Here is a 26249-nt window from a genome sequence, read left to right as displayed (position 1 = left end):
ATCATCCAGCCCGGGTGCGCATGCAGCGCGTGTCCACGAGCAGTTTTATTCTCCCGGGAAACGCATTTTGTGCGGAAAGTTGTCCCAGACGCACTTAAATTAGCGCACACACGCTGAAATCACTTCACCTAACTACACTGATTCAGATTTGAGCTCAGCACGGTGCAAGTTGCCCTGTCTGTGCTTCCTTTCCTCTGAAGCTGGAAAACGGGAGGGTGAAAAAAAAAAAAAAAGACGGTTTATAATTGATGTTTTCCCATGGAACAGCCCCTCCTCCCCGCAACACAGGCTAACCCTCAGGTGGAAGAAATCTTTTAAGATTTTTTTTTTGTGGGATAACATCAGGAGGGTTTGTCTAGGCGAGCCAATCAAGTCCCTCCCCTGCTATAGATCGGTGCTATAATACAAAGCAGTAAAATCGGTCGCCTCACACAAGCGGCTGCAGCTCGACCAGAGATCCCGTGGCTTTTTAATTCCATCACTACTTTTTTTTTTAAAACCCTCCTTCGATGTGCCCCGTTATTACCATTTGTCTGAGGCGTTCATTTCCGCACCTGCCACGGTAGAGACCAGGCGACGGCGAAGTAGAAGAGGAGACAAGGACATTGCGAGAGCCGGGAGAGGCAGACGGCAGAGATAGCGGCGGTGACTCGTTTGAGATCTTAAAAGGACAAAAATGCTGCTCTGGACCAAAATCGTTTTGGTCGGTCTCATCTGCTTGTCCTTGGTGTCCTCTGGGATGGGATGCGGACCGGGCAGGGGCTACGGCAGGAGAAGACACCCGAAGAAGCTGACACCTCTTGCGTACAAGCAGTTCATCCCCAACGTGGCGGAGAAGACCCTCGGGGCAAGCGGCAGATACGAAGGCAAGATCACAAGAAACTCCGAGCGATTTAAAGAACTGACTCCCAATTATAACACAGACATCATATTCAAGGATGAGGAGAACACCGGTGCCGACAGGCTAATGACTCAGGTAAGGAGACAGAACAACCTTTTTTTTTTTTTTTTTTTTCCCCCTATTGCCCGTCTCCTAACGCACCATCACTGCGCACTGCCATAACCTCCTTGTCAGACTGATTGCGCACCTTAAGTGAAGTCTGTTTTACCCGCTGCTGAACTCTTCACACTGAGCCTTTTAACTTCACTGTAAAAGCAGATGGGCTTTATGCACCGGCAAGGGAGTTTTCAAAGGCTGCAGGCTTGAAGCGAATATAGAGATCCAGCTGGAGAAGTGATGTGCAGGCGGACAGTCAGGACACTCGGCCTTCATGATTGTGACAGTGTATTTAAAATATTAATGTGCCCCTCTCCTCATATCTATATTTGTATCTCCGTGAGGCTCTATTTGTTGCATTATAGGCGCACATTCGTCTTACCTCACATTTCATGAAGACTTTCAGTATGTGTTGCCTATTTAAGCTTTGTATTGCAGCTTGTTCAAGCGCCTTTCTTTATTCCAGCCCTGAACACAGAAAGCTGGGGATGCGCACCGCTTCCAACAGCCGGGCTTATTCAGGCATGGCGTGGCTCACTCAGACATTTTCTTGCACAGGCTGCTGTAATTTAGCATTTCGCGTGGTGTGCATCTGTGCATGAAAGCAGTGACATTTCTTTGAGACTGTTCTGAACACTATCAGGACTTCAGAAAAGGGTGGGACTCGGTCAATTCTCGGGGCAAGACGCACAGGACTGATGGTGCCGTTCACAATGCACTTCCACGAAGGATGACATCTTTCTTTCTTTTTTTTAAGCACTCCACATCCACATGTAGCCAGTTAGTTATCAAACCTCACAGCTCGTTCAGTGCAGATGAGACGAGGCTCTCAGTACATCGGAGGGATGCCTTGATTTCTCTCCAGGCTACAGGATGCTGCGTCTCTTCAGCATGACTTTTAGCACTCAGATTCTGGTGAATTATTAAAAGCGCTTGGGTGATATTGGCTCAGTAATAATAAAAATGCCGGTGGTGATGGTGGCGGTGCTGGTGGTGATGAAGCCAGGCGCGCGCCGGGAGTCCCTGAACCCGTGCCTCGCACCATGCATGCATGAGCACGAGCTCCGATAAAATATTCACTGTGCGTGCGGTCTTGGCGTCCCTCTCAGCCCTCCCCACATCTCCTCTGTCATACACCTATAGGTTCTCATACACTAGGATCGTGAAATTACTGTTGTGCGAGGATGTGATTCCTCAATTAAGGGACCTCCACCGAAGCTCTTGAGGCTTCCACATCTTTAGCGAGAGGACAAATACTTACATTTTACCATTTCATTAATTTATGAAAATATAGAGAAGCACCTGTCTAAATTAAAGCTTAAAAACACCCCACAGCAGTGAAACACCCTACCTGCCGCATTAATAACTGCGGGTAAATCAAACATACACATGAGGTTGGAGATCCTCGAAGAAAATGTGATTATATAGGGCATCTGTGGCTTATGTATGTCCAACGTGTGGCCTTTTGTCACTAAAGCTGGGGGGTGGGGGTTCTTTTTGCAGATTTAATTTTTTTTCAAATCCTCGTGGCTGGTCGTTCGTCATCCCTTTCCCATTGGGCAAACGCGCGTTTACAAAAAAACACAGCAACTAAGTGTGAAATGTACATGAAAGAGCTTTTAGGCACCCCTCACTGGGGCCTGAAACACAATTTGAACTTAGGACCTTTGGTCAGCGGGAGGCCACAGTAAGTTAAAACAGGTGAGATTGTCCTGATCGTACATGACAGTGTAAAGCCATCAAATTAAAGCACGTACACACAGAGAGTCAGTGTAGCTGCAAGTGACATAAGCACTATCACATGGGGATTTACGCTGCGCCAACGCTCTTTACGCTGTTCCACGGCTTCATGCGTGAATCCAGTTTAATTTTACGCACGGAGTTTTACGCACGAAAACTGTGAACTTCTCCCGTTATCTTACGTTTTGCAAAAACAGATGTTGTATTCATACATGTAAGAAGGCACGTGCCTGCAGTAGCTCTGCTAGACGTGGGCAATAAATGAATTAATCAGTCAATTCACTGAGGTCCAGCCAAAACAATATACTTGAAGGAGCGCTCGAACAAGCACCCAAGACTCAGCAAAGTTGCCAACAGATAGCTTGTTGTTCAGTCCTAAAGTACCATTTGTATTTAAAAAAAGTTGATTTTTTTTTTTTTTCTTGTGAGGCACGTGAGATTGCGGAGTCTCAAAAAATCTGCGTGATTCTAATGAAGATTCAAGGTATTCCCACAGAAAACTGAAGCAGAATATGGAGTTGGAGTTGGACAAGAAAATAACTTAAAATACAAGAAAATACTTCGTGTGCCTTTGTTAAAGAAGTGGAACTCAGTCAGCAGTGCTGTCAAATGTTACTTTTACTCATAAGAAAATAAGACTAAGATCTAGTGCCAGATTAAATGGGGGTTTTTTTTGTGGGTTTTTTTTTTAAGTGGATTTTCTTTTTGCAGTGTAGCAGTGTTAAGAGCCTGCAGTCTCTGCCCACAGTGCAAACGAGTCGGAAAAGAGATGAGCTGGCGGCTTGTTTGCACTGACAGGTAGCTGATAAGTGTTTCCTCTAACCAAATCATTTGTGAAAAGATTAAGAGGCAGGCTGTTGAACAACTTTACCCCGAGCACAAAGCGCCGGTCCGGGGCGCCCTGCTGGGCTTCATGGTGGCTGAGCAGAATTTGGCTTGATTTGCGGCACACGACCTAATGAATTAATAAACAGGTTAAGCTTTACGGCTCTTGACTCCGACAATCCCACTCAGTATGTTGAAGGTTTTTTTGGAGCCGGTTTTTTTATTCAACACATTCTACAAGTGTGATATCCTCATAAAACAGCGAGTGATATATGTTGAACTTTCTTTTCTCTGATACGAGTTTGTGGGTCTGTGTGAACATTCTTGCTTTAAGACCACAGGCTGTCCATGAGGGAAAAGGACAGTGGGTCACACATAGACGCTCCTCTGTGCCCCCAATCCTCGGATATTTCACAAGTCTGTCAGTTAGCAGCCAAAACACCTCGACTTAAGGAGGCATGTCACGTTTCCAAGACTTTGCCGGAGAAGAATAATGAAAGTTTCCCTCCGCTGTTGGGCTGAAAAGAGTCTTTGTGATGTTTTATTTGACATATTAGTTAGGCGTCGAGAATAGTTGTCTTGGAGAAGGCCAAGCATCTTCATTGAGAGCGCAGAGAGGTTTGGGGTGCGACGATTTATTTGTAAGACAAACTCCTGATATTTTAAAGGAAGCAGATCATCTTCATATCATCTGCATATCAATAATTTACTTAAAGAAAACAGAGTTGCAACCAACAAAGGACTGGGCCATTTCATTACCTAATAAAACCTCATAAATTTATAATGTATTAATGTCGTTTTTAATGCAATACTTTTGGGGAGAAAGGGACGCTGCTTGCGCCATTCTGAGACCAAAGACCCATATGTTATAGGCCAGTGAAGCGAATGCAGTGCCTTATCAATATTTCATCAGCAGCTTTCTTATCCGAGATGTGCCCTCTGACGCTGCTGCTCACACTGAGAAATGCAAGCTCACATTGAGGATCAGAGCTGCAGTTCAGTTCCAGGGTTTCACCTCAGCTGGGAGGCATCAGGGGCGTCAGGTGGGGATGGAGAGTTGTGGGCAGGCATCAGTGAGTCCAAATGTCATCTTGAATTGTTATTAGGTAATTATATAATTGCAGGGAGCATGCAAACATGAAAGGAATCTGTGGGGAAGGTGTATTTCTCGGGGGAAGAAGGTGAATGTGTGGCGCATGCGATCTTAAGGATGCTGCTTTCGGACAGTTATCCGTTTCTATTTGTCCCGACGCCTCTTAAAAGCTGAAATGCGACCCGTGGTCCACACAGTGACAGCACAGGTGATTCATTGATCCCTTTCTCCTTCCCGCAGAGATGTAAAGACAAGCTGAACTCGCTGGCCATCTCAGTGATGAACCAGTGGCCCGGGGTGAAGCTGCGGGTCACCGAGGGCTGGGACGAGGACGGACACCACTTCGAAGAGTCTCTTCACTACGAGGGCAGGGCCGTGGACATCACCACCTCAGACAGAGACAAAAGCAAATACGGCACTCTGTCCAGGCTGGCGGTGGAAGCCGGATTTGACTGGGTCTATTATGAATCTAAAGCCCACATCCACTGCTCTGTGAAAGCAGGTATGGCTCCGGGGTGACAGGAACACAACTTCATTGCGCCCACTGATAATCTGTCATGCGCACTGCGCATCTGGCTGTAGGAGAAAAATAACCAAATCTATCATCAGCGCGCGTTTTCCATCAGATGTGATTGTAATCGCTCGTTGCAGCAGGTGCAGCTCAGGGAAGCGGCAGTCCTGCTTTATCTGCTGGAAAAGTTACATTCAAAACAGTTTGGAGGAGATTTGGTGAAACGAACTAAATTTATTACGAGTCCAAAAGGAGAAAAGAGTTATTCAAGTGTCCAAAAAAAAAACACCTAACTGCAGTGACCAATCAGCCGCAACACGAGGCACCGAGAAGACACAAAATATGAAACAATATGTCTTAATAGCTGTTAATTAGTCTATGCTGCAAAACTATAGCTCAATTTAATGATCAAAAATGAATCTTCTCATGATTAATAACCAGAACGCGTACTCAATAATTATCTGGTGTTGTAATTGAAGTATACGGAGACCAAATGTTTCAGTCTAAGCGTTCATTTTACAACGATTGTTTTACGAAATTGTAAAGAGATATTTCTGTGAATGATGCATGGCCACATCCCAGCCTGTGGCGTAATGAGCATTTTTCATGCAGCTTATTTCTCGATCTTACATCGCCCCACACTGTCTCCTGGTGGGAACCACGACCACAATCTAACAAGGAAGGCTTCTCAGTGTGACCTAGAAAAGCAAATCTTTTCATTCTCTACATTTTTGCATTGAAACAACTAAAATAATCGCTGCTCGATCGGGTTTTGAATAAGGTAACATTTTTAATTTGGTCATTTAGGAGAACGTCGACAGAGTATTCCTTATAAAACCCTCTTTTCCTTTCTTTTTTTTTTGTCTTAGCTTCAATATAAAACAATTGCATTTTAAGAACTTTTTGGGGGGGTAAATTTTGGCTAAAAATAATCTACCTTCGCTACAGGACACCTTTTGCGCTTAGAAAATATTTCTTCATGCTGATTGATGAACCATGGCGCTTTTCTCAGCTCAGACTTTATTGATAAATCCCTTATTTATCATTCAACACACACTTTTTGAGATCACAGTATGGGCCAGGCCGACGTGTCATTAGGGGTCATGCGACTTTACCAAAAGGATTTGGCTGAACAATGTTGAATTGGTCGGGGTAAATCTGGTTTTCAGTTGTCACCTTATTTCATGCTCGGGAATCTTAAAAGAAGATTAAAAGCCCCCAAATTCTGAGTAGGAAACCCCCTTTTCTGTGTGCTGGACAGTGTGATCCTAGAGACTGGTATGTGAAGAGCTCCACCAAGGCCAAAATTATTGTCATCAAGACTGACAACAAAGCGGGGAGAGGTGGTAGACAGGGGGGACATTGATGTTGCACAACAGAAAGCATTTAAGAGTCCGGGCCCTCATTTAAATTCAAATCTACAACTCGAGAGGCTTGGAAAAGTGGCTCCACTGGGTAAATAGTAGTTGTGAGTCGCCTATTTGTGTGAATTGTCACATAGAGGTTTCTGCACCTGAGTAAATATGGGAAGAGTAGCTGGGAAAGGCGTAAGTGTTCTTTACCGAGAGTGGCTCGATCCACAAGCTGATTTAGAATAACAATGCCTGCTCTTTATTGGGTTTTTTAATTAAGAATAGATGAGCCAAGGCTTTGAGTTTTCTCGTCTCAGACAACGTGGGCCAAGCCAATACGCATCTGGCACGAAGGAGCCGACAGGCATCATTATGCAAAATGCATATGGCCCACCATGATGTGTGGAGGCAGGAAAAATACAAATAAGAGAGAGAGAGAGAAAAAAAGAGGAGGTTTTCTGAATGGGCCTTTGAAAGGGGCGGCGGTCCTGAACTGTAAAGGCTCAGAGCACCTGTGATGTTTTTTTTTTCTAAAGTCCCAAAAGTGTTTAAAGATTGTCGTTTTGGGACATTTTACGAAATAAAATTCTGATGGCACATAAACTGTGCATATTTGGTGAGATTGCACTTTTAACATCCCAATCTTTTATTTTAACAGAAAACTCAGTGGCAGCAAAGTCAGGCGGCTGCTTCCCAGGCGCCTCCACGGTCACCCTTCAGGATGGTACCCAGAAGGCGGTCAAAGATCTCCAGGCCGGGGACAGGGTCCTGGCAGCAGATGACGACGGAAACCCGATTTACACCGAGTTCATCATGTTCATAGACCGAGACTCGACGACCAGGAGGCTCTTCTACGTGATCGAAACCGACTCGGGCCAGAAAATAACCCTCACCGCCGCGCATCTCCTCTTCGTGGACCGAGACAACTCCACGGAGGCAGGGGAGAGGATGTCGGCAATTTTCGCCAGCCAAGTCCAATCCGGACAAAAAGTGTTCGTGTTTGACGCCGGGCGAGGTCGACTCGCGCCTGTGACCGTAAAACGGATTTACACGCAGAAGCACGAGGGCTCCTTTGCGCCGGTGACCGTGCAGGGGACCGTCGTGGTGGACCACGTCCTTGCGTCCTGTTACGCAGTGATCGAAGACCACGACCTGGCGCACTGGGCCCTGGCACCTGTCAGGCTCGCCCACTGGGTGTCCTCGTTGCTTTTCAGTTCCCAGCCTCGAGTCTGTGCGCAGAACGACGGAGTGCACTGGTACTCCAAAATCCTTTATCAATTAGGGACATGGCTCTTGGACAGCCACTCGATCCATCCACTTGGGATGTCAGTATACCCAAGTTGAAACTTCTACTACAGGAGCAGAACGAGACTTAAATGTAGGACACACGAACTATTCAGTAGAGTAAAAAAAAAAAAATAATAATAATAATTAAAAAAACGAACAAACAGACAAACAAGACAAAGGCCCCAGCGGAGTTGGGATATTTATTTCAGTGACTTTTCCAAGATGTGTCCCCTTTCAAAGAATGAATGGAGCCTTAAAAAGTTTCTCTTTGAATAATTTATTCTCATGTGAACTCTGCTGCTGCCACAGAAATGGATTCTGAAACGGCGTGGGCAGCAAATTGTGCATAATCTATTTTTGTATATCTCAAATGCAAAAAAAAAAAAAAAAAAAAAAAAAAGACTGAAAAAAAAAAAAAAAAAAAAAGACTGAAAAAAAAATGAAGAAAAAAAAAAACGAGAAAATGAAAAACAAAAAATACGTCAAAGAGAAAGAAGATCATGTAGAACGGAGCTAACGTTGACAGGTTGTAATGTTCATATGTGCATATATGTGCAACTGACTGTTATATTTTGGGGAGAACAAACTTCGCGGGGTTCCATAAATTATATTTTTATACACAGAATTGTAAATTAGATTTTGACAGATCGCTACCGAATCACATTTCGTTATTTGAAATAGTGTAAGATATGAGAATATATTTTAATTTAAATACAGTAGTTGGGAAAGTATTGGAAAATCTTGTACTGCTTGGTTTATTAAGAACTTTATTATTTTGTAAACTGTTCGTCGGAGAGGGACAGATATTCTGCCTCATGTCTGCATTCTCTGCTTTTTTTTGTGTGTGTGTTTCTATTTTTCTGTTTTCTTCTGAGAAAAAAATATGAAATGCAGATTCTGACAATTCAGTAACAGTTAAAGTAGTACTGAAACAGTTTCGTTAAATAAATTAATAAGTAACTCCTGTAAATGTACTAAAATGTTATTTTTCTTTTCATATTTTGTAATAGGGAAATAGTTTTATAGAAATGACCATGCGGCAGATGCACAGTTTGGATAGTCTATATATAGCCAGACCATACCAGTTAACTTTCATAACAGGGCGATGTGTCAAAAATGTCTAGAGTTTATTATTTATATGTTTATTACAAAATGAGATAAAGAAAATCTTCAAACTTGCAGTTGTTACATGTCTTTGTTAAACGAGCTCCACAGCAAACACGAAGAGCAACATTTTGAAGACTTTACGAGACGTTTTCTGACCAAATTAAAGTCTTAAATTAGTTAAATAAATACATCAGCGAGACGTATGTTGAGATTTCCCTTTTGGTACAAATACTTTTTATAAGAGGATCTGTTTTTTTTGTTGTTGTATTTTTTTTTTTTTTGGGGGGGGGGGGGTAGTTATAATTAATATATAACGACTGCTTTACATGGTAATTGAATTGAAGGGCTAGCAGACAATTTCGCCTTGTTTGGAGGCTTATAAAAACGGAGAATATTGCGCTTTGAACTACCTTTTGCGTGCTTGCGAAATGTTGAGAGCCCATGTCAAATTTAACGAGGTCTGCCCTCCGCAAATAACTTCTAAGTTGCAGACAAATTAAACAGAAGTGTGTTTGTTGGCCCCAAGTCTGCTCCTCGGTGTCTGCTGGTTGAGGTCAGATTGCTCCATCAGTTGACTGACAGCCCGGTCCAAATAAAGAAATACATTGTAGTCCAAATCGAGAGCTTCGTTAGTCCTCACAAATCACTATAATCCTCCAGTATTTTCATAGAGACTTACAGTGAGCATGTAGCACTTAATAGTGAGCTCTTAGTGATGTAGTTTTGTCCTCTGGAGGAGTGCTGTGGTATTAGGGCTACACGTCTTTTGTCAAATTGATTACAGCATTAGTTTTCGTCAAAGAGCTCGGATGTTATTACGCGATGCAAGAGCGACACCGCGTGGTCAAACGTCGGTACCGCCGATTAGAAACGCTGTGAGAAAAGATGGAGATGGGGGGGGGGGGGGGGGGGGGGGGGTAGTCGCTTCTGGAACTACTTTACAGGAAAATTGACTCAACTCTGGAAAGAAAGAAGAAACGGATGCCAAATATAAGTTAACCACTAAGTAAATGAGTATAGTGATAGATTAAACACGCTTTAAAACAAACTAGTGCCTCTTACTTCGGTTGTTTGTAGGGATTTAAGTTCGACTATAGAGGGTCTGCGGAAAGGCAGAATTAGAGTTCTGAAATATATGAAAATAAAAAAAAGTAGTAGCGGAAAATGATTAGTTTTACAGTTACAACCATAAAAAAAGGATAAAAAGCCACCCGTCACTTGGACTTACCAAAAAGGTAAAAGGAGCCATTCAACCCGAGTTTCTGAACACTGTTGCAACACGAGCAGGAATTCCATTTTCTTCTCCACACATTGTGTTTTGTTGTTGATATTGTGAGGCGGAAACTCGAGGGAGGGACAAAGCGGTCCATCTCTCCCGGCGCTGTGACCTTGGGTCCCCCGTCCTCCCCCCCCCTCCCCACGTCAGATACAAAAGCGTCGGCGCAGGGCAGCATTCCTCAGAGCAGGTAAACAGAGCCTCCTCTAATCCCTCCGGGGGCCCTCAAGTCTGCTGGAGCTCAACAACGGCTTTTACAAATGTTGACATTTGCAAACATGAGCGGTCTGGCATTCTGGAAAACAAAACTCCCCGTTTTCTAAAGAGAAGTTCCGCAAAAAAAAAAAAAAAACGGCGGAGCTCGTTCTCTCCAGGCAGCGCGGGACTCCTCCGCGGCGGCGGCCGGCGGAGCGCTCGACGTGAAGCCGGTAAATTAAGAGTGAAAGAGTCGGGGTGGTGGGGGTGGCATCTGAAGTCACGGCGTAAGAAAATTACAACCCCTTTAAATCTGAATCAGGTGGTACGAGTTCACGGCAGTGAATGCTAACGTGGGCATGATGTCACTTCCTTTTCTCTTCATTACTATTATGAAAAGTCCTATTTAAAAGAAACACAATCATATGCTTCAACATTTTTGTACCCCCATCCCCTGTACTTTGTTCCCTATAACATGGCATCCGGTGTATTAGTCGCCTATTTCCATGCACGTCATTTAGGCAGCACATTCAAACAACAATACTTGTTCACCCAACAAGAAAGTTTGCTCCGGTCTTAAAATGGCTGGTTTGAGAATTATATATATATATATATATATGCAGTATTATGAGAAATTCATTGTACATCCACAGAGCTGTATTTGAAACCTTTGCGGGTTTTAGATGACATTGTTGAGATTGGTGGTTCCCCGCTTGGGTGTCTAGAGCCCCTTAAAGAAGTTTGGTTACAAGAAAAAAATATTGCTCTGTTGATTTCATCTGAATATTTTTCACCTTTTCAGGTTTCAATAAAACGATCCGAGAGGTTTTGTAGGAGAAATCGACTCTGAACTTCTGACCGCCAAAATTCGACCGGTGATGACGGGGCACAAGCCAACCTCGGTTCATTTAAACGCATCACCAGTCCACCAACAGTTGGGACTCATTCCAGTCTAGAGAGCTACCTTTGGCTACAGGACTTTACTCGTTTTGATCCGACGGGAGTTTTGAACCAAAAAAAACAACGACAGTGTAAGCCACTCAGTTACAAAATAAAAACACATAAATGGGACTCTGTGCATCAAAAAGTTTATTTGACAAGTTTCTGGTATCAAATGATCACATTCCGTTCTTATAAAAATATTCAAAAGCTTTTTGACTCTTCTCGTCATTTTAGAAAAAAAAAAAAAAATCACATGATTTACAGCATCAGACCAAATTTCACAATGATTTCAGAATAATCCAACACGAGACACGATTACTTGACAGGAGACGTCAGTGTGAAGGGTGTAAAACACACGAGATGCTTTGTCAAAACTCGAGAGGTTGGACTTTCAGTCAGTGTTCGGGTGCACCGTACAGTTCGGGATGAGGAAACCAGTGTAGTGTCTTTTTGAAAATCCGACCGACCAAACAATGAATGTCAAGAAGCTGGGATGACCTTTGGTGCAGTGAAAGCCATAAAGCGGCTTGCTTTAGAGTTACGTGTCTGCTCTGTGAACCCGGCTGTCGTCACAGAGGTGGAAACCTCCATCCACTGGGCTAACAAACAATGGTAATCCAGGCAGGCCACCCTGCTTGATATATGGAAGTTATTTAAGTTCATTCAACAACGGCAGCATCAAGGAGAAAGACGAGCAACGGTCAAACGTATCGCAAGTCGGGAAGAAGGAGTGATGGCAGGAAAGGCAGTAATGGAAGGAAATGTCCGATGCAGCAACAACTACTGAGTGAGGGAAGTGAGTTCAAGTAAAATCTTCAAAGCCCGGAGACTGCATACCTGTAAAAGAACCTGAAGGTGTTTAGAGAATTGGTTAAGGCAGAATAAGTAATATAGCAGCGTCACGGCTCCTCTCACCAGCACGCTGTTAACAAAAAAAAAAAAAAACAATACACGTGTTAATTCGAGAAGACACCGTTTTGATGACGAGGAGTCACGTCAGGTGTTTTCCCAGACAAATCAAAATGCAACACGACGCAAAACAAAAACGTGCGTGCGGCTACAACCCTCAAACAGCCCAGCAGGGTTAAAACCAGGAGCACCACAAGTGTTGGACCATACCAGCGGTTTTGTATGCTTCATCTCAACCCCTTTTAAAAAGACTTTTACGTTAATGATTGCACCAGTCAAAGGGTCATTGTCCAACAGTTAAAGGTCCCACATTACATGCTTTTCTAGTGTTGTATGTTATGAAAACGGGATATTTTTTTTTTTATGGTTTTCCGTACCAAAATCTGTCTCGATAAGTTTTAAATCTTCTCTCCGGGGCTCCACCGAGATCAGGTTGTGTGGCGTCCGTGTTTTAAAAAGGTGCACCGATATCAACGACCCTCTCTGCTGATTGGCTAACGCTCCGAGCGACACGGGGACGGAATGACTGTGTGGCGTTTTCTTCCAAATTGGACAATGAGCCGCGCTGAGGGCAGACATGTAACACGAGTTTTGTGATGTCACAAAACCTAAGCTCACGTCATACGTCTATACCCCAAACAGCACAGTTGGTGAAAATGGTCCGTCTGCATTTCTGAGTGGACTGAACACTTTTGACACTATCACAGCAAATCATATAGAACCTAGACCTGCTTTACAATTTAAAAAAAAAAAAAAAGAAATTTGAACTTGTACAATATGGGACCTTTAATGCCGTCTTTACATCTGGTGTAGAGCAAAATAAACTTGAAAAAGCAACAGCTATTTTTTTTGAAACAAAAAGACAAAAACAGGAGATTATATTGTATATCTCGGTTGTTAAGAAGTACTTTAAGAAAACCTGATTACAAAACATTTTGTAATGTGCAGCACCATAATTATTTTTTCCACCAGCAGGACAGAAAAGTCTTGAAGTAATCAGGTACGTGATGTTTTTGAAAAAGGCCTTAGATCAATTCATTAGAGGCGTATACTGGAGTTTCTTTTAGCACATTATCAATAAGCAGCCCAACTCTAACTTCAGGTGTTGGGCTTTTGCGTATGAATGTACAATAACCGTCAAATGAATCATGAAATAAGAGAACATAAATACAAAAGTAAAACCAACCAAGAGTTAAGTGTAATAGATTACTAATGTCGCACAAGTTTTATAACACGGGCAACGTTGGTAATCCAAACAGCTGCTTTGAAGTTGGAAAATGTAACTAAAAAGGCATCATGTGCCGAATGGTCGGCAGCAAATTCGAACCCATTTATAACCCACTCAATTGATTGACTAAAACATACTAAACCTTTGGTATGGTCACTTCATTTGCTTTCAGGAGTATCAATCACATTGGCACTGCTCTGTTGGACTGAATTTGACCTGAAAAAAAGAAAAGAAATGAAATTATTATTTCAGCCAATCTGCAAAATCTCGGCGTCCTTTAATCACCAAATGAACCTGTTGAAAAAAAAAAGTTGTACGTTAGTGTTGTACAGAAACCAATCCAGCTAGTGCTGTATATTTGACCCAAAGACCCAAAGATTAGTCAAAATGAAGGTCTCTTATGCAAGCAGAAGACATCTGACAGACAAGGCCGTCTGTTTCAAAATACCTAAAAGACCCTACTGCAACCGTGTGAAGTGGTGTAATTAGAAAAACGGGCTACAAGTTAAATAGGCTTCTTTAAATCAGGCAGAACCAGAATCATTTTCCTGTGAAAATGACTTCATGTCTGAAAGTTCACAGTAAATATATGCGAAAATCTCTTTAAATTAAGGTACAAATAGATTCAATATGAATCTGTTCTGGTATTACAAGACCTGACGTCTTATATATTTATATCACTAGGACTGGCATTGCAGATACTTCTCCAAATCCACAGGATTTACCATAACACTAAAACTCAAGTGTAACCCACAACATCAAAGACAGTAAATACATAATGTCAAGAGAACAAAATCCTCAACAACAGCCCAACAACTCAAAACAAAATGAACATAAAGAAGTCAGTTTAGAAACAGATGTGCAAAATACAAAAATACTTAAAACCACTTAACCTCAGGGTTAACAAGAAGAAGGAACTTCAAGGGACACTTTCAGAAACCCCATTTTCCCCAATACTACTTATAGCATGATGATAAACTAGTGACCTTGACCGGCAAGAATCCCATATGTGCAGCTTATTTTAAAACTTTGTTTGTGGACGCGACTTATCTCAAATAATGGCTAATTAAAAAGGGAAATACCACAAAATTTCTGAATGTGATTCATACATGCCGAAAAGACAGACGCCAATGAGTGTTTGGGAATATGAACCGCTATTTCTTGTATTGCAAAATTAGAGAGCCGAACATGTGATGTCATCCAGATGTGTGTCCACGGGTAGATTTTCTGACAGTAAATAAAAGGACTGTAGATTTAAAAACGTTATCCTCAAATTGTTTTTTTTCCCTAAGAAACACAGGTCGCTGTAGCTCAAAAAGACATTCCCCCGTGAAGTTATGTACCATCTAAAGATTATTAGCATCTTTCTCAATTCATGGAGCGACACATTAGAATGACATCACAGTTAAATTTGCAGGCCAAAAAAAGTCTCTCGTGTCTCACTTTAAAGCAAGTAAATTAAGTGCCAAAATTCAGTGGCATTCCCCTTAATCTTTATGAGGTAGTATTTCTTGCCATATTATTGCTATAATTTAAAAAAAAAAAACCTTCAAAATGCACAAATAATTCAAAAATAATGTAATCCCAAGGTAGGTATCGTAAGTGTATACGATATGACGCGAGGTGAATCTCCCAGAACTTACACAAAGCATAAAGTACAAAATTATTAAAAAAACACGAAGCTTTATCTTAAAAGGCACCAGACACATGGACGTCACACAAAACCACACGTCTTTGGGCTAAAGTTGAACCGGCTTCACATACCTGCATGTTCACGGTATATTGGCCATGTTTTTATTTTTTTTTTTGTGTTTGTTTTCCCTTCAAATTTCTCGTGTTATAAACAGAAATGTGGTCCAGTCATTCCTCATTTTGGCTCTAAAATAGAAAGGTTTACTTGTAAAATGATTTATGTCTGGACACATCAGCATATTCATACATATAAAAATGTTTAGCTTGATACAACATGAGTAAACAGTAACTCCAAAGAATTGAACAAGATAAATATTGAAAGCCTACTTATGTACATGATCACTACACAGATAATGGTTGCCCCCTCAACTTGTGTCACATTCTGTTGGATAATCTACACAAAAAAATTCACTACAGCGCTTCAGTTATTAGTAACGTGGATAAACAATGTCAGAAGTATTTTTTGTTTTGCACAAAACTTTATCCCAGACAAATGTTGCGTGATGAAGTAAACAAAACAAAACAAAAAAAAATCATTAAAATTTCAGAGTAACGGGAAAGGGGCCTGATAATTATGCCGTAAAACTGATAATTATATTTTACTTAGTGATGTTGTTTTCTGATATCAACCTGAAACCCAGACGGAGAAATCATTTCGTATTTGGAGGCTTCCAGTGATGTAGTAGCGCCCCCCCCCAAACAAGAGCGAATGCGAAGCGAATATTAAAATGAAGTGTTGCAGTCGGCTGTGTACAAGTGTAGGTACTTACAATGTCTCAAACATCTTTGAGAAAAAGCCTCCGCCACAATCACGCATCAGTATTTTTAGGACTATGCATTTGTTTTATAACGAGGGGAATTCAATATGTAAGGCAAAGTTTTGTGATGAATTTCTTTTTCTTTTCTTGTATCAAAACGAAATGCTCCACGTGAGGGGAAAATTGTTCAAAGAGCGATTCCAGGTTACACCAACTCAACTCCATGTAGACACCAAACTAAAAGCCGACTATACTAGAAATGTCAATTATTCCAATTCCAGAGAAGACAAAGGAATGGATCCTGGATGAACTTCACAGTTTATCATACAAAGAATTGAAAGCAATTCTTTCCAATCTACCAAATGTGACAAATTCTAAACAATATACGGCTAAGTATCAAATCATTAAAAAAAAAAATCTCTCCAAATGCATTCCCTCGAAAGCACATTCAAGCACAGACCAAAAACCTAAATGCAACTCTTCCACAATCAGACATACAACTAAAATATACATCAAAAGGCATGAAAGATATTCCAAAACGCATTCCAGTTAACAGTTAAAAGACCGAGTACCATTCAGAGCAGGGAGCAATGCCAAATGACCAAAGACTAAGTTAAGTGAGAGATCTGAACCATCTATCTGGGAAGCAGCACTGAAAATGATCAGCACCAGAAAATCTACTAAAGAGTCACGACATTTACAATTCCTCAAACCACTGGGAGCTTAGAAAAAACAAAACAAAAGGATCAGCCTTAAACGTATTCCAATCGGGTACCGGGTCACTGCGATGTGTCAAATGTTATATCGTAGCATCCAGGTCACCTCCGTGCCTGTACGCAAGATGCCCACTAGGTAGTGCCATCGACCAAATAACTGGAGACCCTACAAGAAAAACCATCTTTGGTTAGAAAGACTGAAGCACCATTAGTGATAAAATACTGCCATCTACAGAGAGGGAGAAACACTGCTAATGAAGAGCCCATATGAACCGGCTCGACACCTTCAGCCACAATTGTTCCCTGCATGAAACCCAAACACCGACCTACAAATAATATTTAAAAAAAAAATAAATAAATAAAAAAAAATAAAAAAAATACTGATGTTGTCGCTTCCGAATTACAATGTTCAGGTGCTCTTTTTCATTTGTTGTTTTGAACCTTACCGAGGAGGAGAGCAACCATTATCCCATGTTAAGTTCTACTTAGTGTCCATGTAAGATGCAAAAAACAAACAAAAAAACCAACAACAACAAACAAAAACAAAAAAAACTTCTTCACAAACTACGTTGAAGTAGGATTAACTGTCCAGTGTCTCTCTAGTGCCATTTTAGAACTACAAACATTTGGTAGGCCGAGTCAAAACGCAGGCATGCTCGCGGGCGGCCAAGGTCTTTGTGTTCACCGCTCCCGAGTTGTTTGGAGATGAATGATGAACGACGCTTCTGTGCAGACACGCTGAATGTCAGTGACCCACGAAGGGATGCGGAAATATCCCCAGACCGGGCGGGGGCGTGGTGGGGGGAGTTGGAGCTGTGCAGGAGAGGCTCCCTCGTCGGGAGAGAGCGGCTTCTCGTGACAGGACTCCCCGGCTCTATTGTGCTCCTCATCCATCAATCAGCGACACGTCAATGTGGGACAAATCAATCATGTGCCTGTGTGGTAATTGTGATAAGTGTTGGGATCAGCGAGGGCTGAAGACACGACCGATCGCAACACTGTACAGCAGATAATATCCAAGAACGTGACATTGGCAAAAAAAAAAAAATGTAAAAGGTGATTTTTGGCATTATAACGGGCTCCTCATGCACGTTAAATGTTGTTTTCCAGAACAGTCTGCAGTATCCAGAGCTTCTGTCATTTTTGATATGAAAATACATGCAGATTGTTTTCATATTAGTCTTTTATATAAAGACAATAAAGACGTATCTTTCATGGAAATGGTACGCTTTTATATGTATCTGACTGTATGGTGCTGGAAAACTTGTCATACTCGGGTTTAGTAATTTGAAAGAATGTGATTTGTGCATAACAATGTCACCGTTTTATTCACCCGAGTGTCGTACATCTTATGACCACGACTTTTGAATCGTGGTTTACAAAAAGTAAATGCATCGTTTATCTTTTCAAGATTATTTTGGGGAGAGTTCGATGTCTTTATTTTTGATAGTGGCGGTGGAGACTGAGGGGAAATAACGGCAGCGAGAGCAGGGGAATGACGTGCAGCTGTGGTCTGGGACCTGAAACGGGGACAACCACCTGGAGACGTGGGCACTAACCCCTCGGCTATCGGGATATCTCGCCAATACAGCGTGTTGTGTTTGTTTTTCATACGATGTGGGATGTAACGTCAGCCCTATGTTGGGAGACGATGCAGACATTTGCTGTGATTAAAAAAAACAAAAAAACAACCCAGATGATTTGATTAGGTCAAAGTATCAGAAAAGGTTTGTTCTGTTTTCTTTTCTCGTGTGGTGTGCTGTCAAGCGATTGGGACGTCGTGGCGTTATGCGGGTAATGGATGCGGAGGCCGGTTCCATTTTCAATTCAACACTTTGTCGCACGGACAAACTAACTAGCGCTGTTGGAAAGGTCAAGTCGTGCCGTTTCATTTGACACACGCTGAACCTCGCTGTGATGAACTCTTCTTGAGCAATTCAACCGAGACAGAATCATGTAAATTTGGGGAGACACACACACGTCTGTCGGACTGTAAGGGTTGACTGTCATCTCTACAAAGTTGAATAAGAGAAGCAATGATGATTACCTGTGGAAGCTCAGTTGGAAATTTTCTGCGTGCTGGGGACTGGAAAATGTGGCAACTGCTTTCCTCTGCTGGGGCATCATTTTGAACATCTGCAGGAGAAAGAAATGGAAAAGGCAATTTGAATCCAACCAGCTACTTGACTCCTCCACAAGAGGGAGCGGGGGTGGTGAAAAGAAATGGAATAATTCATTCACACTTTCACTCTAGCCTACCTAATCACTACAACAGAGGGCGCTATGGGATCACACATACAAACATTTCATTACTGCCACTCTGGTAGATGAAGGGATAAAGTCATTCATTCAAATTCAAGTTTTTAGCTGGAGTTATGGATCTTAAATATAAAAATGACATACACATACATGTATCATTACTTGCGCGCAATTAGTGACTGAGAAGAATTGTGTTAGTCCTCCTACAAACTAGATACTTTAAAACACGTTAAGTCATAAACGGGTACAAAAATGCAATAACAAAACGCAGCTAATCAAGCTGCGATGGTTGCGGTGCGCACCTCTATGGGGCCGATGGACCTGAGAAGGTTCTTCAGCTGGAGGTCAGTTGTAGACGACGAGAGGCCCTCTATGGACACAGTGCAGCGTTCGCCGTCCGCACCGCTTTGGCTCTGTCTGGTGGCCATCGGACGACCCCGGCCCATTTGACCAACCCCTCTGGCTCGGCCCCGGCCCGACACGACGACCTGCACCGAAGGCAGGGGCGAGTTAAATTGCCCGCACGAGGTAAAAGTTACGAGGAAACCGGCATAAATACAGACGGAACTCTTCCCTGCTCAACCAGGCGTGCATTCAAGCCACACGGCGCCTCGGCAACAAAGGTACATTTAAAAAAAAAACACCGCGGTGTGTTTTTCTCTTGCACGTCTGAGACTTGTCAGGCTTTCACATGATTGACTCATCATATTTCTACATAGAGCGTCAACGTCAGAACATGGTGCATGTGGCAAGGCATATCTTCATATGAGCTTGTGAGTGAGAGGTATGCTTCCTCAGCTGAAGAGGAGGGAGAGACCCCAAAAAGAGAGAAGAGGAACAAGCGAGAATATGCGCGCGCGTGTGTGCGAGTGTGAGTGTGTGTGTGTGTGTGAGAGTGTGTGTGAGTTGGGGGCGGGGGAGCATAAAGGGAGAGGAGCCATGCAAGCGTTATGGTGGCTGCCTTACCCTGTCAGTGTCAGTGAGTATGGTAACTGTGACAGGAGCCTGGTGGTGACAGGCGTGCAGAGAGGCCAGGGGACCTTGTGTAGCCCCCCGTGTTACATTGTTTTCGGCTCGTCAATACTGCCGCACCTGGCATACTGTCCTGTCTTATTACAACGACTGCTCGATTGGTATGTCTACTGAATGCCAGGGTAGTGCCATCGGCACAGGACAATTTGCAGGGGACGTTTTGGCTTCTTTTAGAGCAGAGCTGCCATCGCGCACTCGGGCCGGACTAACAATAAGTACGTTTTTAGGTGTGGTCGCTCATGTCCGCAGCACAGACGGAAACAACGGCAAGCGTTTCACGTACCCTGTTTTGCTGCGGGTTGCCCACGGCCCCTCGGCCAGCCTGCGGTGCTCCGCCCGGTCCCTGTTGCTGCTGTCCTGTCATGGTCACCTTCCTTTGGATCCCCTGGTTGAGCGGAGTTGCCGGCCAGGTTCCTTGTTGCGGCGCTGGGCTGCCGGTAGCCTCGGGCCCTATTCCGCTCTGGATGGAGATGATTGAGAACGACATTAATTTTGTATCTCCAAGAAAATTCCAGCCTTTATCTTCATTTGCGTCGCCAACCCACGCACACATTAAGCATTTGGGCCAAGTTTTTCGTGGACGACTGGGAGAGAGACGAAGCCACATCTACAGAGCAAACTGAAAATCTGACAGCATTCCTATCAGACAGACTGGGGGGAATAAAGATCAACCCAACAAGGTGATGGTCTCATTATCAAATAAAGTCACAGCTTCACTCTGTTGACACGCAGGGAGGAATTGAAGGTCGTCTCTTCTCCGACGCTGCAGAAAGATGTGACAGATCAATACAAGGGGAAGAAAAGAGGCGATATCTCTGACCTGTCCCCAGCTGAGAGTAAATGGATTAATCCCTCCTATAGAAATCACAGCTCCTGATTGCACCCATCAAATGCTAAGCTGCATTACACTGGAACGACAGCAGCTCGATGTGTACCCCATCCCCCTTTAACCCCCCCCCCCCTCCTCCACAGCTTTTGTGTCGCGTGCTGCTTTGTATTATGCCTGATGAAAATATAATTTCCCTCTTATCTGTGCGCCTAAGCCATACAAATCCAAATCCTAAAAAGTGGCAACTTTCTTACACAGGTATTATGTTAACTCCCCCCCCCCCCCTTTAACCAAGAAAGATTAATTACAAGGGTCTTGGATTGGCATCTTTTGTTGCCTCGCACCTGAGAGATGGATTGATGGAAGAAAAAAAAAAAAAAAGCAACTGAGGGATGACAGCGAGGAAAAGAGAAAGTGAGAAAAAAATAAGAGGAGGGGAGATAACATTGTCAAGCTCTCGTTGATGACAGCAGAACAATGTGGGAGAGAGAGCATCTGGAGAATCTTCTTTTCACGGCAGCTATAGGCCTTAGCCGTTTCTTTCTGTTTCTATCTCTCTTTCTCCACTTCACATCCCACTCCCCTTTTTTCTCCAAGATGCGGTACATCAGATAGCTGCGCGCAGGTTTCCATTAACGCACTGACACCCAGTTATCTTCATCTGCAGCCAGCCCGCGATTTTGGCTCGGCGGCTTGATCCTCTGGGATGAAGTCGGAAAGCAGCTTATTTCAAATACTATCACATCCCACCAACACGTCTCATCAGTGACAAGTATGAATGTTTAACATGCATGCCTTTGTGGTTTTTCAATAAAGATTAATGTGCAATTAAGGCCACGGCAGTAACTTATCAAGGGAGTATAAAATAGCAAGCGGTGGTAATTCTGGACTTCATTGGCGTTACCGTCATTCTTATTTTTCCCTCTCCAAGGCCGTTATCTTTAAAAGAATACTCTTCTGTCCTGAAAAGAGGAAATCAACCTTTAAGAGCCGTGATGGAGTGTCTCCAACTCTACAGATAAATGTCATACTGCTCTCTCTTTAATGCCTCCAGCCTTTCTGTGTTCTCAAGGTAAAACGTACGTGAAGACATTGTGGCTTAAATACCAGTTCCCAAAGCTTAAGGGGGGGAAACTCTGAACAGATCAATTTTGCCAAAATGACACAGACATCACTGTGTCATTCCCATAGGTTAGATATCATCTAGATTACCAAATAGACAGCGAGGGCAATCAATGGCATTTCCTTTCAAAACCATGTAGTTTCCCATGTGGGTAAAATCGGCAGAACAGGTTGAAATAAATGTCAGACCAAAACACAAAAGAAGGTGTCACATAGAAATGAAATCGTACGCTCACCGCTGCTGAAAGTTTGACGACTCGGACTTTTTGCGGCACCGGCTGGCTTTCAAAACTAGAAGTCTTGGCCCGCTGCATCACAGTTCTTTTGGCTCCTGGTTTAGGTCCTTGAGTCTGAGCCAGGCCTGGGCTCACTGAAGGATCTACAGGTGCGTTCTTTAGGGGAATTTGAAAGGCCTGGATTGGTTCACCAGGTCTGCTTATGTTCTGCAGAGTACTGTTCCTTCGTTGCTGCTGCTGCGGCGGCTGCAGATGATTTTGTTGGGGCTGCGTCCATTGTTGCTCTGGTCCAGGCCCGGCAGTCTGTTGCTGCAGGGTGCTGCTTTTGACCATCTGCAGGCGTGTCTTGACATTGGGACGTGGTGTCGGGGTCTGAGGAGCGCTGCTGGGAGGGATGGAGTTGCCTTGATTAGGATTCTTTAATGTGTGATTCAATGGTTGTTGTGTTCTCTGAGGAAACTGTCTCTGCTGCTGTGGCTGTAGTTGTGGCTGCTGTTGCTGTGGTGGTGGTGGTGGATGTTGTTGTACGGGGCGTGGTGGTTGTTGTACGGGGCGTGGTGGTTGTTGTACGGGGCGTGGTGGTTGTTGTACGGGGCGTGGTGGTTGCGGGATTGGCTGTGGAGGCTGAACCTGCGGAGGACTGGGGCCTTGGTTTGGTGTCTGAGCATTAAGTCTTTCCAGCAGCTCCTTCTTTCTGACACCTGCCTGCATCTGCCGCCGCATCTCCTTCCTCCTCAGGATCTCCTCTCTTAGACGTTTCTGCTCCTCAATCTTCAAACGGTACTGCCGCGTCTCCTCATCCTCATTAGGGTCCTGTGACACAAAATACAAGGTGACTGCCCGTCCCTACTTACTGTGGGGAGCTGTGAGCCTCTATGTCCTATTTGAATCCTATTGCTTGGCCTGACTTTCAAATGTAATCAAAGTGAAAACCCAAGAGAAAAAAAGCAATTGTATTGATCCGTTCTTTCCAATTGAATGAGGCTGATGTCATCAGAAATCTTGTCTTTTTCTTTTTTTACGTTCGGAGCATCCGGTTTATTTCAGAGGAATATTTGAGAAAACATAAATCTACATAAAATGATTTGTGCATATCCAAACAAACATAAATGCTGACCTGTGGTGTGGTGCTGCACGGTGTGCTCGGGATTTCCTTGCGAACCACCGTCCTGCCTCCTCCCCCGAACTGTGATTCCATCTTTGCAGCAACTTGGGCTCTTCCTCTGCCATCCCCAGACATCGGCTGAGCGTTCTGCCCGGGACGCATCCCCTGTGTTGTCCTGGCAACAGGCCTGATGTTGGCAGCGAGGGAGGCGGGGGTGGTGGCAGGGCGGGCGCTGTTCATGTTTGTGTTGCCAGGTGCTACAGGAAGCTCCCGTAGGTTGCTGTTGCGCTGCTGCGTTTGCTTGGAGACAGGTGTGTTCTGCAGAAAGGACAAAATGTAAACATTTCATGTCGTGTTTATCATCAGTCAGATGTTAATATACATTTATTTCAACATGTTTTTCTCCTGACAGGGTTTTGTATATTACAGAAAGATGCTGGCAGAATAATGTACAGGAATTAGAATAAATGCAGCACTAAAACAGAGGCCCTGTCTGTCATGCTAATCTCTTACCATTCTCTGCCTGGTGGACATGTTGCGCTGTTGTGGGTTCTGAGGGCGGGGAGTCATCTGCCTGGGGCTACCATGCTGTTGATGGAAAGGATTCTGTCCATGGTGCATCATCGGGCGAGGCTCATTGAGATTTAGCTGTTGCTGATGATGATGGGGTAACTCCTGCCTGTGGTGCTGCTGTTGCGGGTGCATAGGCTGATGAGATGACAGTGGGTCGTGATGTGGAAGCTGGGAAACAGGATGGCCGTGCATTAAGCCCTGAGACATCAAATAGCAAAATTTACATGTTAATTTTTCTTTCTTTCTTTTTTTAAACAAGACTACAGTTTCAGATTTATATCAGGTCATTTCTGCAAAATTTAACTGTGACTGGGGTCCTCTCGTAGCCATATAGTAACACCACAATAGTGATTCAATCACTAGAGGGAGCTCTTGTCTATGTCTCTTGACCAAATGCAGAGGTGCCAAACAGACTGGAGTATTTTTCTTCAAGACTTTAGTAGCAGTGAAGATGATAACTAGTCAGATCAAATGACCATATTTAGCGAGCAAATCCAAGAAACAACGGGAGATGAACATGAAGACAGAAATCCACAGACATCTATAGGTTATAAAAATCACTTACTCTTAGTCGTACCTGCATCCCAAACTGAACTTGTGGAGGGGGAAAAAGGTTCCCCTGCTGGCCAAACTGCTGCCGAGGGCCCATGAAAGGCCTGGGCTGGTTGGGGGGGCCACCTTGTTGATTCAAGTTTACCATCCCCTGGTGACTTTGGTGGGGAGGGAGGTTGGGTCTTGGGGGTTCTCTCGGAAACAGTCCTAGTGGGCCCTGGTTGGGCTGGTTGAATGCTGGTCCTGGTGGGCCGAAGCCCATGGGGCCCTGCCCGGGCAGCTGCTGCTGCTGGTGGAGGTTGTTGCTGCTGTTCATCAGAGGGCTGGGGCCCGGGTGATCAAACATGTGCTGCCCTGGAAACCGTGTTGAATCCGTGCGCTCTGCACCCACACAAACAAATAACAACAACAGAACAGAGATGTCAGGTTTTTCCTTTTTTTTTTCTTTGAGAGCCAATTTCAATACCCCAGTTTTTTCCTCTCCAGATGTATAGTGTTATGGCATGGGAAACTAAAACAGACAACTCTATTAAGGTGAAAGGATAAACAACCAGGTGGGTTATTAATTCTGCATTAACACGAGTGAATGATAACTCAGAAACATGTATGTTTAATGCCGTTTCCAAGGTTCATTCAGATGTATATATATATATATATGCATGCATTTAACATGAGTTCTGCTAATAGAGCAGCAGCAGAAAGCTAGCAGCGTACCCTGTAGGTATAGCGCCAGAGGTGATGATGAATAGGGTTAAATATGCTAAGAGAGCTTTGTAACCACCGTCAAGGCTGGATGTGAGACTCACCTCCCATAAAGAGTGGCTCTCTGTCCTGGGGGCCTTGAGGTGGCTGGTTCCTAAAGGGCTCCATGTGATGAGGGGGCCGCTGGGGTTGACCAAAATTACCAGGCATGTGCTGCTGGAAGTCTCCCGGTCCCTGGAAAAACACAAAACTCATGAATTATAGGCCATTCTGGGAACTCAATAATCACAAACAAATTAAACTAATGAAAAATGGGAATTTGTGGGGTACTGCGTCGGGCAGGGAGCGTTTGTAATTGAAGTGCCAGGGTCATTAAAAAGACACAGAATCTTGAGTTGTAAACATCAATATGCATGCCAATATTAGAGAAACCCTTCAGCGTGAATTTGTGAGCAAACCTGCATTAATGCTACTTGGGGCTTTGTTGATAAACCTTCTAAAAGCCCATCTCTAACAAGGAAAGGGTATTTCAGGAGGGGATAAGTGCCCTCATCTTTGTTTCAACCACTTCGCATGTTCGACAGCTTTCTACTCATTGCATGCACGCTACTCCCAATCTATCTTCCAAGGAAAACTAGATAACAAGCATTTAATCCCTCCTTGGAATTCGAATCCCCCTCATAACCGTCTCTTTTATTCTTTTAAACATCCATCTCTGTTGAAAAATTAACCTGCTATTCAACACGTGGCACTTCCACAAATGGGCTGCTTGCCTCCTCCAAGCCTATTGTAAATTACTTAAGATGCTATCAAGGCTTAATCCATCTTTATTCCACTGCTGTGTGGAGGTATTTAGAGAAGAGAGGTGTTAGAAAGTCAGAAGGCCACAGTCCCAAAAACTTGCTTAACATAAAGTTAATCAAAGGGGCTTACAAAGACAGGGGATCACAATGGGGGCCACAATCATACCGCTCTAAAAGGTCGGACAGGCAGGTTCGCACAATGAGGACTCCGGTGTCCTTATAATACCTCTCAAATAATACCGCTCATCCTCACTTCTAATCCTCGATAAACACTCAGTGGGCTGCTCAATATGTAACTGATACTAGGATACCTCTTAGCTGTGAAGGGATAACACCGAGAAAAACATAATGGAGAAGGACCCAATGTCGAAGTATTTGATAAAGAATGGAAATTTGAGTTTAAAGAGA

General features: G+C 43.6%; 2 protein-coding genes across 8 annotated transcripts in view; one reads left to right on the top strand and one right to left on the bottom strand.

Annotated features, from left to right (window-relative positions):
- The first annotated feature begins 449 nt into the window (after positions 1-449).
- On the top strand, positions 450-8986 carry shha (sonic hedgehog signaling molecule a). Its single transcript, XM_069159526.1, has 3 exons — positions 450-976; positions 4896-5157; positions 7177-8986. The coding sequence occupies exons 1-3, from the start codon at positions 677-679 to the stop codon at positions 7860-7862; spliced, it is 1248 nt and encodes a 415-aa protein (XP_069015627.1). The 5' UTR covers positions 450-676; the 3' UTR covers positions 7863-8986.
- A 2468-nt stretch (positions 8987-11454) lies between these two features.
- Positions 11455-26249, bottom strand: part of rbm33a (RNA binding motif protein 33a) — a 30023-nt gene continuing 15228 nt past the window's right edge. For 3 of the 7 annotated variants that reach the window (XM_069159518.1, XM_069159519.1, XM_069159523.1), the window contains 9 exons: positions 25143-25272; positions 24350-24717; positions 23725-23982; positions 23224-23529; positions 22107-22919; positions 20203-20379; positions 19190-19375; positions 18676-18764; positions 11455-17563 (listed from right to left, as the gene is read on the bottom strand). In XM_069159518.1, coding sequence (XP_069015619.1) covers positions 17515-17563; positions 18676-18764; positions 19190-19375; positions 20203-20379; positions 22107-22919; positions 23224-23529; positions 23725-23982; positions 24350-24717; positions 25143-25272 — 2376 coding nt within the window. In that variant the 3' untranslated portion in view covers positions 11455-17514. The remainder of the gene's footprint in view (positions 17564-18675; positions 18765-19189; positions 19376-20202; positions 20380-22106; positions 22920-23223; positions 23530-23724; positions 23983-24349; positions 24718-25142; positions 25273-26249) is intronic. The other 4 variants (XM_069159521.1, XM_069159520.1, XM_069159522.1 and 1 more) reach the window with 4 other exon arrangements.

Source organism: Embiotoca jacksoni, unplaced genomic scaffold (assembly GCF_022577435.1).
Source record: "Embiotoca jacksoni isolate LCO1_2020_lvr unplaced genomic scaffold, fEmbJac1.0.p SCAF_25, whole genome shotgun sequence".
In the NCBI taxonomy this organism is placed as follows: Eukaryota; Metazoa; Chordata; class Actinopteri; family Embiotocidae; genus Embiotoca; species Embiotoca jacksoni.
The sequence above is the reverse complement of the archived record's forward strand: the minus strand, read 5'-3'. Positions and strand labels throughout refer to the sequence as shown.